General features: G+C 36.1%; 2 protein-coding genes across 9 annotated transcripts in view; one reads left to right on the top strand and one right to left on the bottom strand.

The window, feature by feature from the left end:
* The window catches only part of PPWD1 (peptidylprolyl isomerase domain and WD repeat containing 1), a 43,559-nt gene extending 43,196 nt beyond the window's left edge, over positions 1-363 (bottom strand). For 4 of the 5 annotated variants that reach the window (XM_047853909.1, XM_047853899.1, XM_047853919.1 and 1 more), the window contains exon 1: positions 164-363. In XM_047853909.1, the coding sequence (XP_047709865.1) occupies positions 164-359 (196 nt within the window). In that variant the 5' untranslated portion in view covers positions 360-363. Of the gene's footprint in view, positions 1-80 lie in introns of all 5 variants that reach the window. The other variant, XM_047853927.1, reaches the window with a different exon arrangement.
* Positions 364-504: 141 nt separating this feature from the next.
* Positions 505-17,752, top strand: part of CENPK (centromere protein K) — a 58,748-nt gene continuing 41,500 nt past the window's right edge. The window contains exons 1-6 of one of the 4 annotated variants that reach the window (XM_047867542.1): positions 520-583; positions 1,543-1,597; positions 7,847-7,997; positions 10,038-10,094; positions 13,339-13,411; positions 17,066-17,112. In XM_047867542.1, the coding sequence (XP_047723498.1) occupies positions 7,881-7,997; positions 10,038-10,094; positions 13,339-13,411; positions 17,066-17,112 (294 nt within the window). In that variant the 5' untranslated portion in view covers positions 520-583; positions 1,543-1,597; positions 7,847-7,880. Of the gene's footprint in view, positions 584-1,542; positions 1,598-7,846; positions 7,998-10,037; positions 10,095-13,338; positions 13,412-17,065; positions 17,113-17,752 lie in introns of all 4 variants that reach the window. The other 3 variants (XM_047867526.1, XM_047867535.1, XM_047867553.1) reach the window with 3 other exon arrangements.

Here is a 17,752-nt window from a genome sequence, read left to right as displayed (position 1 = left end):
GAGACCGTGCTAGTAGAGAATGACCAGAAAAGAGAAGCTGACCCTCTGTTCTGAGAGCAGAAAACCCCGCAAGCACACACCATCTGATTTTTGAGTCTGGTTTGAAATTTCCCAGTCTGGGGACGCAGATTCCAACTCGCCCTGTGTCTATCGCTGTAGCTACCTTTCCTCTTCTTGGCCAATGTCGCCTCTACAGGTAAGGGCCCAACCCAGCGCTCTTCATTTTCCTCTTCGTTCTCTTGGGCCACAGCCACAACCACTGTCAGCTCTCTTTCGCCGAGTTCTGTTTTTTCCGGCTCCCCCGTGTCCCGGCGCCTTCTTCTTCTCAGCTGTGGATCGCTACCACCTTCCGACGCCATATTGCCAGAGTTGTCAAACAAGGCGCGACACGACACAGCTCCCCTACCAATCCGCAAAGCGGCGCGGCCTGCACGTCAGTGGCAGAGCGAGTTTCGGGATTGGCTGGGGTGCGTAGGAGCAGATCCAATCAGCAAGCAGCGCGCGCTCGGGGCCCTAGGCCGGGAAGTCCTGTCTGAGCCAGGCTGAGGTGGCCTGCAGTCCGTGGCTGTGTGGTGGTTAAGAGGTGGGTAAGGGAGAGAGCCTTAACGGTAGACACTTGGAAGCCTCCCAGGGTATGGAACTGTAGCGCCGATGGTGGGACCCTGAAGCTCACGGGAACTGGATACCGGACGTCCTGCCAGTCCCTGTGACCCGCTCTTCTCCCGCTCTAGAACCCAGCGGGTTAGAGGGAAATGACAAGAGGGGCAGGGAACTGAGGGAACTATCTAACTTGAGGGCCTCCCTTCAGGTGCTGACGGAACTGTTTTCTTCCCTGAGTTTCTTGATTCTCCCAAACGAGAAAGAGGTGGTGGGCGCTTCTTACTGTTTTCTTAGGGAGGGAGAGGGAGAGAGAGAGAGAGAAAGAACGAAGGAAAGAGAGAAAGAGAGAGAACGAACCAACTAGGCAGGCCAAGAAACCCAAGGGTACATGGTAGGATCATTCCCCCTGCTGCCATCGTCCTGGTCTGCGCTTTCATGTCTTAGCCGCCTTCTCGACAGCTCTCTTCTTTTAAAAAAAAAAAAAAAAAAAAAAAAAAAAAAAAAAAAGGGAAAGAAAGAAAGAAAAACTTATTATGGTAAAAACCACATAACGTTTACTGTCTTCCCCCCTCTTTTAAAACTGAGGTATAATTCATATACAACACTATATAGTTGACCTTTGAACAAGGGGTGAGCAGAGTGGTTAGGGGCACATCCCCCCTCTTCATTGGAAAATCAGCCTATAACTTAGGATCCTCCCCAAAGCTTTACTAATAGACTACTTTTGATATAAAGCCTTACCCATAACATAAACAGTGTAAACATTTTTGTACAAGGCTGAAGGTATTTAGCTAGTCTTTTACTAGCTGACTTCAGTAATGTTAATAGCTAATAATGATATAACTTCATATGCTAAGCACAGTTCTAAGAACTTTATATATACTAACTCATTTAATTGTCATAACAACTTTATGGGGTAATGTTATTGTCTTCATTTTACAGGTAAGGAAACCGAGGCAGAGACAGTTTAAGTGCCTTGCCCAAGGTCACACAGCTTGTAAGTATTGAAGCCGGGATTTAAACCTAGACAGTTTGATTGTAGAGTTCACACAAAGTTTTTTTGAGTAATGCTGTAGTATGCATTCCTGTGTAGACTAAAGCAAATATATCTATCTATAGTATTATTCCTAGAAATAGAATTTCTGGGTCAGAAGTTAAATGTATTTAAAATTTTAATGGCTATTGTTTATTATCTTACAAAGTGATTAGTTTATGAACAGTGCATGCCTCTTGTGAATAGTGTATGCCTCTTGTTCTATATTCTTCTCATTATTGTTATTAAATTTTTCATTATTGCTAGTCCGGATGAAAAATAACTTTTGTTTAATTTTCATTTTTATGACTTATAAGTAAGGTTAAAAATGCATTTTTCTATATATAAAGGATATTTCTCATTTTTTTAAATTTCCCATTTTTGGGGGCGCCTGGGTGGCGCGGTCGGTTAAGCGTCCGACTTCAGCCAGGTCACGATCTCGCGGTCCGTGAGTTCGAGCCCCGCGTCAGGCTCTGGGCTGATGGCTCAGAGCCTGGAGCCTGCTTCCGATTCTGTGTCTCCCTCTCTCTCTGCCCCTCCCCTGTTCATGCTCTGTCTCTCTCTGTCCCAAAAATAAATAAACGTTGAAAAAAAAATTTTTTTTAATTACCCATTTTTGTCCTTTGCTCATTTCTCTTGGTTTCTGTCATTTAGCTTTTTATTGCAAAGTAAAATATAGATATCAAAAAAACATATAAAAATAAATGTAAATCCCATAAATTATTATAAGGTGGACACCTTTATCACCATGTAGATCAAGAAATAAAACTTTGATAATCATCTCAAAAGTTTCTCATTTGGCCCATCCTAATCAAAGTTCTTTCTCCTGCCTTCTTCTCTCCCTCCAGAAGCATTGATATCCTGACTTTTATGGTGATCACTTTTTTAAATTAGTTTTCTTTTTTATGGTTGGTTATTGGATTTTTTTTTTCATATTTGTAGGCATTCATTATACATTAAGAAAATTAGGTCTTGAGTGCCATGTATGTTACAAATATTTTCTTTAAATTTTGAGGTTTTACATTTTAGCGTTTTTTGGGGGGTGGGATATTGAAAAACTTGGGTTTATTACTCAGTGCAGTGAGAGAAAATACAGTGTGGTGTCTTAGTAAGGAGGTGTTAGATTATTTTTTAATTTTTTAATGATATCTTTGTACCTGCAGAATTTTAAAAAAAATTATGGAGATTTTATTTAGTTTTGTTAGAAATGCTTTCCCAATCCAAGCAAAAAAAATGTCTCCATGTTTTCTTTATGTTCTGCTTTATCATTTCTGTTTCTGGAATTTTTGAGGGATGTAGGGATCATGTAAAGATTGAGGTGTATATCTAGGCTTAACCCACCTTTTCCCTCCCCTCCACCCAAATACTCTGCAGTTAATTAAAAAAAAAATGAGGAAGTTCTATGAAGGACCAAATTATACCTGGGGAAAAAATGCAATATAGTTTATAAAATATGCTCCTATTTGGATTGTTCTTATATCCCCTTAATTTGCATTGCCACCTGTGTTCTATATCATAGGTCCATAAATGTGTGAATCCAGAAAGGCTTTTATGTGTTTATGTTCCACTGTTCAGTTTGCCTATCCATGTGCTAATTCCACGCTATAAAAATTAGTATAGTTTTTTAATAAGTTTAATGTGTGGTAAGGCAAGTTTTCTCATCTTCTTCATGAGGGTCTTGGCTGTTTTTTGGCCCCTTGCCCTTCCATATAAAGTTTAGAATTTGCTTGTCAAGTGCCAGAAAAATAGAAACTTTTAGAACTTTTTTTTTTTTTTTAAGTTTATTTATTTATTTATTTTGAGAGTGAGAGACAGAGAGAGAGGGAGAGAGAGAATCCCAAGCATGCACTGAGCTGTCAGCACAGATCTCAATGCAGGGCTCAAACTCATGAACCATGAAATCATGACCTGAGCCAAAATCAAGTTAGACACTTAACCAACTGAGCCCATCCAGGCATCCAAAATACTTTTAGAATTTTGATTAAGATTCAATAGATCAACTTAGGAGGAATTAACATCTTTACAGTATGGAGTCATTTAATTTCTGAACATGGTGTATCTCCCCAAGTTTCTTTAAAATCTCTCTTGATGAGACCTTGATTAAGTAGAATAAAAAACTTAAGTTTCTTATGAATAAAAGTGTTTTGGGGGAGTGGGCTGTTCTGGTTTGCATTTAGTGTTGTGGGGTAGACATCTTTATTCTTTTTTTGGTCTGTCTACTTCCTTAAAATTGTCTCAACTTTGCATTTCATGCCATCAGAGTCTACTACTACCTACCACTCCTTGCAGCGGTCATCTCCCAAGATTATATCATGCTCCTTCATTTCTTGAAGATTTTTAGCTTCTGGCTCACTGCAGCCCTCTGCAGCACTACTGTCATACTTCATGGTGATTTTAATATCCACATATGGCCTCCCTTTTTCTTGACCTCTTTTTCTTTAGTGATTATATTCTCTATCTTCTAGTAGTTACTCATTCCTGTGGTCATACGTCAAAGACTATCATTTTTTCACTTGGTCTTTGTACCTATGCTGCTACACTATAGAAGAAAATATATAACCATGTTCTAATTCCATTTTAAATTAATGACATATTCGCTAGTGGGTATTTAATAGTCTCAAGTGGACATTTAATCTCAAGTTATCCTACTATTTTATCCTCTCCTGTTCTCTTATATATCTATTTCATACATTTAAAAAAATTTTTTTAAATGTTTATGTGTTTATTTTATTTTATTTCATTTTATTTTATTTTTCAATATATGAAGTTTATTGTCAAATTGGTTTCCATACAACACCCAGTGCTCATTCCAAAAGGCGCCCTCCTCAATACCCATTACCCACCCTCGCCTCCCTCCCACCCCCATCAACCCTCAGTTTGTTCTTAGTTTTTAAGAGTCTCTTATGCTTTGGCTCTCTTCCACTCTAACCTCTTTTTTTTTTCCCTTCCCCTCCCCCATGGGTTTCTGTTAAGTTTCTCAGGATCCACATGAGAGTGAAGCCATATGGTATCTGTCTTTCTCTGTATGGCTTATTTCACTTAGCATCACACTCTCCAGTTCCATCCACGTTGCTACAAAGGGCCATATTTCATTCGTTCTCATTGCCACGTAGTACTCCATTGTGTATATAAACCACAATTTCTTTATCCATTCATCAGTTGGTGGACATTTAGGCTCTTTCCATAATTTGGCTATTGTTGAGAGTGCTGCTATAAACATTGAATGTTTATGTATTTTTGAGAGAGAGAGAGACAGAGCATGAGCTGAGGAGGGGCAGAGAGAGAGGGAGACACAGAATCTGAAGCAGGCTCCAGGCTCTGAGCTGTCAGCACAGAGCCCAATGGGGGCTCGAACTCACGAGCTATGAGATCATGACCTGAGCCAAAGTCAGATGCTTAACCAACTGAGCCACCCAGGTGCCGCTGTTTCATACATTTCTTAATGTATTTCTTTTTTTTTTTAATGTTTTATTTACTTTAAGACAGAGATAGAGACAGAGCATGAGTGGGGATGGGGCAGAGAGAGAAGGGGACACAGAATCTGAAGCAGGCTCCAGGCTTTGAGTTGTGAGCACAGAGCCTGACATGGGGCTCGATCTCAGGAACTGTGAGATCATGACCTGAGCCGAAGTTGGATGCTTAACCAACTGAGCCACCCAGGCGCCCCTCTTAATGTATTTCTTAAACCTCCTGTGCTTTTCCCCATTCTCATTCACAGCTGATGACCTTAGTTAACATTTCCCTGAGAAAAGAGAAGCAGTCCAAATAGAACTTCCATAAAATCCTATCAACACATCTACTCACCTGCTTGCAATCCTCCTACATTTCCATTAAAATGGATGAACTATGTATACTTCTATCTCTTTTCTTTAATGTTTATTTTTGAGAGAGGCAGAGAGAGAGGGAGACACAGAATCCAAAACGGGCTCCAGGCTCTAAGCTGTCAGCACACAGTCCAATATGGGGCTCAAACCCACAAACTGTGATATCATGACCTGAGCCAAAGTCGGACGCTTAACTGACTGAGCCACCCAGGTGCCCCTATATAGACTTCTATCTTAAATCAGTCTCTCTAGTTAGGTATTAAATTCCATTCTTTTTCTCTTGCAACTCCTGTAATATTTCCTTCTGTGTCATTTAAGTGCTCTGTTTTCTCCTGGCTTAAAAAAAAGTCTTTCTTGACCCCATATCACCCTCCAGCTGTTTTCCTTTAGAGAAAAAAATTGTTGAAAATATTTTATATTACTAGGTATGTACAGTTCCTTGCCTTCTGTTCTCTCTTGAATACACTCCATTCATGCTTTTACTCCCACCATTCTACTGAAACTCCCTTATAAAGGCCTCCAGTTTTGTGTATTTATTCCATTGAAATTGTGATAAATTATCCTAAGACTTAGAGGTTTATTATGTTCAGCAGTTCTTTGCATCAAGAATTCAGACAGGATATAGTAGGACAACTTGTCAATTGCTCTGCAATGTCTATGCCCTTGTCTAGAAGTCTCAAAGTCTGAGGGCTGAATCATCAGAATGTTCATGTGCATGTCTAATTGTTGATGCTAGCTTTTGGCTGGGAACCTCATTTCCTTTCTGTGGGCTTCACCATTAGTCTCTTCATTTGTGCCAGTTTGGGGTGCCTGGGTGGCTCAGTCAGTTAAGCGTCTGACTTCAGCTCAGGTCATGATCTCTCAGTTTGTGAATTCGAGCCCCACTCTGTGCTCTCTGCTGTCAGGGGGAGCCCACTTCAGATCCTCTGTCTGTCTGTCTGTCTGTCTCTCTCTGCCCCTCCCCATTCACATGTGCTCACTTGCTGTCAAAAACATTAAAAAACAAACAAACAAACAAACAAACAAACATTTGTACCTGGCTTCTTCACAGCATAGTTGCTGGTTTATAAGGGTGAATGTTCTGAGACAGAGGTGTAAGTGCTATGGCCTTTTATGACTTAGTTTTGGAAGTCACTTCCATTATATTCTATTCATAAAGGCAGTTAGAAAGTCATACTCAGGTTCATGATGAGGATAGTCTCTGCCTCTGGACAGGGAGTAATAACCTGGAATATGGCTGTGACTCTTTTTGGAAAAATACAGTCCTTTATCCATATTACTAAGTAAATTGTCAGTTTTCTGTTTTTATCATACTTGACCTATCTCTGGTATTTGATACTTCATCACTCCTTTCTTTAATACTTTCTTACTTTGAATTTCAGGTTATCATACTCTTAATTTTCTTTTCACCTTATTATTGAGCGCTCTCAGTGGTTCCTGTTTATTATTCTTTCCAGGTCTGGACCTCTTCTCATTTCTGTCTGTACGCTCTTGCTTTTGTGATCTCACCTAGCCTTGTGGCTTTACATATCTTGTATGGTGATGACTCAAATTCTAGCTCAAAACTTTCCCTTGAACTCCATACATGTACATTCAGTTGCTTAATCAGCATCTGCACTAATAGACACCTTATATTTAGCAAGTACAAAATTGAATTTTTAATCATTACCTTCTCATATCTAGCTGCTTCTGTTTCTTCCACTGTCTTCACTATCTCAGTACCCAACTGGCAGCTCCATCTTTCCATTTGCTTACCTAAACTTTTTTAATAACAAAAGTTGCTTGGATCATTGCAATAGCTTTCTAACTGACTTTCCTGTTTCTGTCCTTATTGCTTGTTGTTAACCAGAGTTGTGCTGTTAAAATATAATTCAACTTATGTCATTTTTCCATTGAAAACCCTTTAATCATTTATCATCTCAGCTGAAGTCCTTAAAATAGCCTAGAAAGCCCACATAATCTAATTCCTAAATCTCTCAACCTCATCTTGTGTTCTCTGCCTTACTTTGCTCCAATCACACTGGCTGCTTTACTGCTCTAGGAACATGACCATCATACTCCTGCCCCAGGGCCTTTGCACTTGCAATTCCCTGCCTGGAGCCTTTTCCTCTAAATATCCCCATATCTCACTTTCTTATCTCCTTCATGTTTTTTGCTCAATCGTTAACTTCTCAATGACCTTAAATGACCACATTATGTGAAATTACATTACCCCTACCCAAGCATGTCCTATTTTATTCCCTGTCTTGCTTCCCTACATAAATTATTTCCACTTATAAATTGATATATATATATAATATATATTTCCACTTATATAACTGGCTTACTATCTGGCAGGTGATAGGTATTCAAGAAATTATTGTTAAATGAATAAATATTTTTACTTCAGTTTTTCTTATAAGGCTAAAAAAATCACAAGGCACATGTCAGTGAATCAGCAAGATCTAGACCCAGATAGTAGTACAGATATGGAAGATGTTACAAATGCTGAAGAAGAACTTATTAAGGAATGTGACGAAATGTGGAAAGACATGGGAGAAGTAAGTACCAAGAGGTCAAAGTGATATATATATTAATTACTATAAGATTTTTTTCCATTTCAATAATAGACTTAAGAAAAATAATTATGTTGGGTCCTGAAAGCTGTTATATTATACAGTAAAAATTTATATAGCTTTTAAACCTGTAAGCATTTATTCAAGAAACTTTATGCCAGGTGAGCTCTAGAAAGAGAAACAATTATGGCAATCCCTGCCCTCAAGGAGATTGTCATGTAATAGAGACCATTGCTTTTATGTTAGAAGTATTGTGGTGGAAATACAAAAACTACTTAAAACGAGTAGTAAACCTAGATAGAAAGGGTCAAGGATAGCTTTCTAAAGGCAGTAATAACTGAATTAATTTCTAAAGGATAAATAGAAATTAGCTTCTGAAAGTAGGAGAGCTATATAAAGCAGAAGGAACAAAATATGTAAGGTTGGAAGAGTTTAGAGAACTTTAGGTAGAATATTACGGCTTCGTAAATTTGGAGGAGATTGACCTGTGGAGTGAGGCTGGAAATATAATTAGGAGCAAGAACATGAAGGATTTTGTTTAGTTTGTACTGTGGGGAGCAATTAAAGGATTATAAACATGAATCTTTGGGAAAAGATGCAGTTTGGGAAAATTGCTTGGTTGTTTTGAAGACAATGGAATATAGAAGATTGAGACTGCAGATAGAAGAAGCATTTAGGAGGCTCTAGTACTTACTAATCCTGATAAGAAGTACTGTAGGGCCATATCCTATCACTGCATATAGAAGGAGGACTTAGGAGATACTAAGGAGATAGGGCCCAAATGAGTGGAACTTAATTGTTGTGAAATGGAGGGAAATTATGAATACTTTCAGGTTTCTGGTTTGGGCCACTAGGAGGTTGGTTGGGTTATTTCCTAAGATAGAGAGTAGAGAAGTGGTGAGGACACATAATTATGGAGTTTGGGTGAAAATATGAATTAATATAGAAAATGTTGTCTTTGAAATGTTGAGTTAGTGAGTATCACTTCTGGTACACTACTGTGTGTTGGTAAAAGTTTTTTCTACTCAAAATAGCATAATGTGTGAACCAGGCCACAAACTTTTCTTATCCCATTCTTTGCAGTAAGATTTTAGATTAAGGCAGGTTATTATTTGTTTTTTGTCCCCTTTTTTCTTTTTTAAAATTATTTTTTAATGTAAATCCTTGGTACTCTGATGATAGTGTATTTTCAAGATAATTTAAATAATTCCTTTTTATGCTTTTGACATTTTTTCAGTATAGAAATTTGAATTTAAAAATAATTTTTTTAAAAGATACTGCAACTAGAAATAAGTACACAAGTAAAATTTAAATTACCCATATTTTCAATCATATAATCACTGTTAATAGTTGTAGATTTTTTTTGAATGGAACAAAAATGATGTCTCCTGAAGGCTTTATTTTCCTATGATCTTAACCATTTTCTTATCTCTTTTGTTGTTTTTCTATGGTGCTTTCCTTCCTGTTCTCTTATTTCCTATTTTCCCGTTACCTAGCTTCTAATTTACCCTAGCTATCTTTGTATTTTTTTGTCCTTATTTCTTATGCTCATTATTTCATTCTATACAGAATATAGAATATCTAATATCCCCTTTTACTTTTGATATATTGACCGTGAGACCTGTTTGGATGCCTTCATGATCCTCTTGCCTGTAAAGTCAGGAACTTGAGGTGCCTGGTGACTCAGTTGGTTAAACCTCGGACTGTTGATATTGGCTTAGGTCATGATACTGCGATTGATCATGACGTTGAGCCCTGTTCCTGCTTGGGATTCTCTGTCTTTCTCTGTCTCTGTCTCTCTCTCCCTCCTCTCTCTGGCTCATGCATACAATCTCTCTCAAATAAGTAAATAAACATTTTTTTTTAAGTGAGGAACTTAAACTCTTCTCTTAAATCAGATATTTGTATAATATTACATTGATATAAAAGAAAGGGAGTTGTTTGTTATATATAAAAGGTTATAGTATGTGAATCATTTTTATTTACTTGCTTTTTTTTGTTGTTTTATTTACTTTTTAAATGAAGTGTCAGAAAAAATTATCACTTGTTGGAACTGAGACACTCACTGATTCAAATGCTCAGGTATGAATCCTTTTTTTTCTTCCTAAAAATAGTTAAGTTTAATGTATTGTGTTTTGGATAAGAATATTATTTGTCTATATTAACCCACATATAATAGCTTTGTTGATACCCATATGCTTAATCATTTGGAAAATATTCTTTCTGATTTAAGAGAAGTATTCTAAATACTTTTTGAATGAACTATTATAAATATATTGTATTTACTATATATATTTACTCTAAATAAATATATTTAAATAAGGAATATTTTCTTTATTATTTATCTCTTAACAGTTACACATATATTTAACTGTTGAGTGAATAATTGCAATTAAGATACCTTATTAATAATTAGAACACATGTTGTCCTACTTTGTGTTAGGTACAGTAGCCAGTTTGTTTTCTTTTTTTTTTTTTTACTATATGTGTAGAACCTTAACTGACTTCACTGATGCTGAAACAAAGATTAAGATATCTATTTTAATAGAGCCCTAAAGAATTGGTTTAGGAATATACCAAAGGAAGAATGCAACAGATTAAGAATTTAAAATATGACAAAGATGATAGTGCCCATTTGTGGAAAAGGATGAATTGTTAATAAGTAATAGTGGTACAACTAGTTATCCGTTTGGAAGAAAATAAAATTGGAGCTTTGTCTTTCGTTACATAAACATATATTCTAGATAGATTGCCATAGAAGTCTTATAAGAAAAGTTAGGAGACTATTTGTGCCGTCTAGGGACAGGAGAAACTTCTTGGCTAAAAGTAGAAACCAAGAAAGTATAAAAGAAAACTTAGATGTATTTGACATTATAAAAAATTAGAAGTTTTAGTGATAATTCTAAAGAACAAAGTCAAATGTACAAATGATTCTAAAGAAAGTTTTCTAAAACTTGTAGGAGCATGTCAGACAGTGTAAGAACTAATTGAAAGTACTCCTGAGTTCCAAATCATGCACTTTACTTTTAAAAACCAGTTCATTTTGTTACAAGGGCAGCAGGTGAGGAAGGTGTGTGTGTGTGTGTGTGTGTGTGTGTGTGTGTGTGTGTGTGTGTGCGCGCCTGCCACCAGTAAGCTGCAGTTGGGGGTTCATGCACTTCATGGCCTATTAGAGCAGCAGACAATTGAAGTCAGAAGCAGAGCCGTTTCACAGAGCGAGATGTAATACAGAAGCTTTTTTGAGGGGCTTTTTCTTCCTACTTATTTTTCATTCAGATTATAATCAAGCTTACATGTGAACTATTAGTAATTTAAGTTTCCTTTTGTGTCATTCAGTGTAAAACTAATTTGAAAAAAATATAGATTATGAAAAATAAAGATTTAGGCACTGTTCACAAAAACACCAAATTTGATATCATTTGAAAAGGAATAATGGCCTTGATTGATTATAACAATAATAAAAATAAAAATCTATGAGCATAATAATACTGAATAAAAATGAGAATAAGAGAGATAGAAAAAGAAGGAAAAACTAATGTGTCACTTTTGGAAGTGCCTATCATATCAGGTCAGGTCTTCCATGTAAAAATTTCTAATCAAGAATTAAGCCATCTTTTATTTAAAAAAATTTGCATTTATCAATAAATGCAGAGTTCTGTCATAAAGTATAAAACTGAATATTGTATTTGAAACAGCATTATACAGTAAATAAATTATCATCTGGTTTTCTTGGGAAACGTGGTTCTTATATCGTAGAAATTGAGACCTAGTGAATCAGAATCACTAGGGATTGGACCTGTAAGTTTCCTGAATGATTTTTTGTGCAGTGAACCAAACAAACACTGATTTTGGTGAAGTGCTTATATAGTTGTAAAGAATCAGGATCCTGAGATAGTCAATAATAACATTATCTGAGGGATCCACAAAATATCTTCTATTGGGGCACCTGGGTGGTTCAGTTGGTTACACGTTCGACTCTTGATTTCGGCTCAGGCCATGATCTCACAATTCTTAAGATTGAGCCCCGTGTTGGGTTCTGCACTGACAGTGTGGAGCCAGCTAGGGATTGTCTCTCCCTCTCTCTCTCTCAAAAATAAATAAATAAACTTAAAAAATATATCTTCTCCTATTGTGTTGAGGGTTCCCCAGATTACTTTCAGGAGTAATTCACAGGACTCACAGTAACTCATAGGAGGACTCACAAAACTCAGTGTGTACTATATTCATGGCTGAGATATACTATGTTAAAAGGATACAGAGTAAAATCAGCAAAGTGAAAAGGACCATGGGGTGAGGTCCAGAGGAAACCAGATACAAGCTTTCAGGAGTCCTCTTTTATTGGAGTCATCCAAGATATGCTTGATTCCCCCAAGGAGTTGTGACTGTGTGAAATGTTTTCTGCCATGGAACCTCATTAGACCCAGCGACCAAGGTGTTTTGTGAGAGCTAGTCACATAGACACCCTCTGCCTAGCAGTTATCAAAATACCAGACTTCCAGAAGGAAAGCAGGTGTTCAGCTTCAGTCATATTCCTTACAAAAACAGTTTAGACACAATGAGTCACTCTTAACAGGTTGGTGGGAATGATCTCAAAATACAAGTTCCAGATGCCAGTCAAGAGCCAACTTTGAAAGCAAACCTTTAAATAATCTCAGGCTTGCTTTGTTTACTCTTATCTGCATACCTATTAATTTTAAAGAGCATCTTTAAAGCATATTTATCTTTTTTAAAGTAAACCCTACTCCCACCATGGGGTTCAAACTCATGACCCCAAGATAAAAGTTGCATGCACTATGGATGGAGCCAGCTAGTGAATAATTGCAATTAAGATACCTTATTAATAATTAGAACACATGTTGTCCTACTTTGTGTTAGGTGCCCCTAAAGCAAGTTTATCTAAAAATTATTGGCAAGAAATACCATCTTATGTTCTTAAAGATTTTATTTTTAAGTAATCTCTGTATCCAACATGGGGCTCAAATTCACAACCCCAGGGTCAAGAGTCCCATGCTCCACTGACTGAGCCAGACAGGTGCCCCTATATTTTTATAGTAGTATTTAGGAAATAAAAGTAATATGGTTAGGTCCTTTTATTTTAGGTTGAGTGGTAAAGTAGAATTGAAAACTTCTTAAGACTTGAGCTATAATTAGTATGGTTTAAAGCAGGATTGTGTTTGGAGTGTCAGTTTTTTATAATTTGGATGGCTCTTATGTTAGCCATTTATGTTAGGAATTTGTGTTAAAGTATTAAGAATGTATACACTTTCATGAATATCTATAAATATTCTGTAAGAAATGACTTTGTTTTATGATTTTTTTTTTATAGCTGTCATTATTAATTATGCAAGTGAAATGTTTGACTGCTGAACTCAGTCAATGGCAGAAAGAAAATCCTGAAAGTAAGGTTCTTATTTTTAGGTTTATATTTTTTTAAACAAATTAATGGCAAATTAATTTAAGGATAATTTCAAGGTCTATCTAGCCTTGTTGAAATTGCCTAAACTTGTCTTTCATTTGTATACATTATTTTGTGCTTATTTTGGTATTATAGATGAATATATTTGTTTGATATAATAATCTTAAATTATGGAGACCTTATTATAACCATCATTTGATCATCATAGATACTATGCCACACGCGCAATAGAAACTGTAAATTGTTTCTTAATGAATGAAACATACCTAGTGGAAGAGAAAAGTTATTTTAGATACTTATTTATATAAGGGCCACATGGATTGTATGTTGCCTTGTGACCTGTCCAATGGGGACCAGCTATATATTTCCCTTTAATCAAGAAATAGAAAATGGCTTAAATACCTGCAGTTAAAATACCCAGCGAGGAGATCTTTTTTTATTAGGAAAGCTTACTTTTCTCTGTGCCACATATATGTGTGTATTTGGTATTCTATATGGATTGTATCCTCTTTCTTTTAACATCTCCCTTCTTTCTCCGGCCCATTTGCCACCTTTCCTTTAGCTCCTCCCACTTCCCTTTTTAGTCTCCTTTGTAGGCTTACTGTTCTCTATCCCAGTTGTTGGGATTCTTCTATTCATTCTCTTTCGAGATAATTTCATCTACATTCTTGGTTTTAACTACTATATTCATGCCCACCACTGTTCCACATCTTTATTATCACATGGTAGTCTTTTTAATTTTAGCACTTGATATGTACATATATAATCTATTTTTTAATTGCATTAATCTATATTCTATTGCCTCCTCAGCATTATATTGAGCATCTCAAACGCTGTTCATACTCTGCTGTTAAAATTTGCTATTTTTTTGGAGGGCTGGGCTCAGCAATTTTAACTTCCTATTCTACATGCTACTCCAGGATTATATTTTCTGCTTTTGTTTTTATGTTATACCTGTATTAATGACTTCTGTATAAGTTTGCTAGAGCTGCCATAACAAAGTACTATGGACTGGGTTGCTTACACAAAAGAAATTAATTTTTTCACAATTCTGGAGGCTAGAAGTCCAAGATCAAGGTGTTGGCAAGGTTGATTTCTTCAGAAGCCTCTCTTTTTGGCTTGTAGATGGTCATCTTCTCCCTGTGTCTTCACATGGTCGCCTGTCTGTATCCTAATCTCTTTCTATAAAGATGCCAGTCGTAATGGAATAGGGCTCACCCTAATGATCTCATTTTAACAGAATCACATTTTTAAAGACCCAATTCCAAATACAGGCACATTTTAAGGTACTGAGGATTAGAACTTCAAAATATGAATTTTGGTGGGGAGGAGGAGGACACAATTTTTGTAACAGCTTCCAAATCTATGTATCCAAGCCAGACTTATTTGTAACATCACACTAACGTATCTCTCTACTTTCTAGTTATCTTTTCCAAAATATTCTATAGATACCTGAGATTTATGAATTGATCTCCATTCTCTGATCCATTGAATGGAATTTATTTGATCAGGTATAAACTTAAGAGCCCTTCTAGGTTCTTCTTTTTTCATGTATCGCATATAGCCAATCATGAAATATTGAACCCTAATGCCACACATTTACTTTAGGCTTTCATTACCAATCCACTAGTTTATTATAATAGTCTTTCTTACATCTTGTTCAAGATTTTTTTTTAAATGTCTATTTATTTTTGAGAGAGAGAGAGTGTGACCAGGTGAGGTGCAGAGAGAGAAGGAGACAGAGGATCGGAAGCAGGCTCTGTGCTGTGCTGCTTTGTAGTTTTGTAGTTTTCATCACAGTCTTTTGCCTCCTAGGTTAAATTTATTCCAAAGTATTTCATTCATTTTGATGCTATATATCAGGGAATTTTCTATTTTTGTTTTTCTTATCATCATCCCTTATGTGCACATTTTGTGCTGGTAACACCAAACACACAGGCTGATCCACAGGTCAAATAACCACTTTGCTTAAGGTTGCCAGTCCCATAGACTGCCCCACTGAAAGGATTTAAAATATCTTTATATTCTTACAAGCTGCTATATATTGTATGGGCTTAAATAATTATGTGAATCAATATTGAAATACTACTCATGGCCACAGTGGACAAGAAGGAGATTATTAACTTTACATTCTTAGAATCCTTCTCATTGCATTTATTGAAATGATTTGGGAGCCATCCTGGGGCTGCCAGTAATCAGTTCTAATATATGTCCTATGAAGCATGTGTCGTAAGCTCTTTCCTGTCAGAAGACCCTGTAGAATAGTAGATAGATTAGAAAGTTTTCAGTAGCATATTATTAGAGAAATTTTATTTTATTTAATTTATTTATTTATTTTTAAAAATTTTTTTTCAACGTTTATTTATTTGTGGGACAGAGAGAGACAGAGCATGAACGGGGGAGGGGCAGAGAGAGAGGGAGACACAGAATCGGAAACAGGCTCCAGGCTCTGAGCCATCAGCCCAGAGCCTGACGCGGGGCTCGAACCCACAGACCGCGAGATCGTGACCTGGCTGAAGTCGGACGCTTAACCGACTGCGCCACCCAGGCGCCCCTTTATTAGAGAAATTTTAAATAGTACTTTATTAGGAAAGGTAAACTTAAAGTACAAAGGTTGAACTTTTCTAAATATAAGGATTAAATTTTGCTATACAAAATTAAAATGAAATGTTAGTTGATACTCAAGAACTGGCAAAAATTGTAGAAGAGTTGATTGTATCTTTTGCTGTTTCTTATTGCTAATAGTAAGTTTTTAGAAAAGAATCTGGTATTCTATATTAAAATTCAAAATATGCTTTTCCTTCTATGGAATTCCATTTCCGAGAACTTATCCTCCCCAAATGAAAGCACTAGTACATAAAGACATACATTTAGAAATGCTACAGTCATTGTTTTTTGTGGCTAAAAGTTAGGTTCAAAGTTAATGTTTCATCAGTACTGATATTACTCAATACACTTTGTATATTCACCCTGTGGAATATTATGGAGTGATTAAAAATTATGGATTAGACTTACATCAAGATAGAAATGATTTCCATGGGTTTTTTGTTGAGTAAAAATAAGAATAATGTGTATGATATCCCCTTCTCATAAAACCAACAATAACAAAATGAATAACCCTTGCATGTGTGTGTGTAGATAATATGCATGTACATATACATGCATAGGATCATATAATTGCAGAGAGATATATTTAGGGAAACAGTATAGATTATTAATTTTTTTAAGTTTATTTTGAGAGAGAGAGAGAGAGTGAGCCTGAGTGAGGGAGGGGCAGAGAGAGAGCGAGGGGGAGAGAAAATCCCAAGTAGGCTTTGTGCTTTCAGTGCATAGCCTGACACGGGGCATGATCTCAAGAAGCATGAGATCATGACCTGAGCTTAAGTCAAGAGTTGGACGCTTAACCAATTTTGTTTTCGAGGATTTAGAAAACAAAACCCAAAAATGTATAAATGTCATGTTTGTCTAAAATTATATATTGGTTATATATATTGTCTAAAATTATGTATTGATTATATATGTAAAGGTGTTAATTAAGGAAAGAGAAAGAGATATCTTAGAAGCCACAAAATCAAATTCTTTATATTTGAGAGTTAACTCACCATATATATAATTTTGGCCTGTTTTTTTTCTGCAGTAGTTCCTCTGAATGAAGAAGTTCTAGTAACATTAGGAGAAGAAGAGGTAAGTAACTTAAGGAATTGGTAGTAACCCTAATTAACTTATAACTAGAAGTATTTGGGGTAAGTTTATGACATCAGAAGCAGAATGAAACCACTTTAAAGCCATATTAATTTTTTTATTTTGATTTTAATTATGTCTGTTGAACAGAATATTTTAAATAATTTGAATTTTGTATCACCAATTTGTATATTAGAACTGTGTTTAAAGTTAGTGTTTAATATGTAAACTTCATGGTTGTGCTTAATTTTCACTTGATTAAACTCTTCATAATGAAAGTGAAAACATTAAACATAGTTAGATGATCCTAATATATGTATGTCCTCAAAACATAATATACATGTCAATAAAGACTTTAAGTGTAAGTCCATTAAGTCAAAGTATAGGAAAGAAGATAGAAGCAAACAAGACTTTTAAGTAAGGATGTAGTGCATGGAAAGAAATAAGTATCAGTGTGTCTAGAGATAGAAATAGTGATGAAAAAAGAGATTATCTGTAAATAAACATTTTTTAAAAAATTTAAAAAGGGGCACCTCAATGGCTTAGTCAGTTGAGTGGCTGACTTTGGCTCAGGTCATGATCTCACGGCTTGTGAGTTCGAGCCCCGCGTCAGGCTCTGTGCTGATAGCTTGGAGCCTGGAGC

This window comes from Prionailurus viverrinus, chromosome A1, assembly GCF_022837055.1.
Source record: "Prionailurus viverrinus isolate Anna chromosome A1, UM_Priviv_1.0, whole genome shotgun sequence".
NCBI lineage: Eukaryota > Metazoa > Chordata > Mammalia > Carnivora > Felidae > Prionailurus > Prionailurus viverrinus.
The sequence above is the reverse complement of the archived record's forward strand: the minus strand, read 5'-3'. Positions and strand labels throughout refer to the sequence as shown.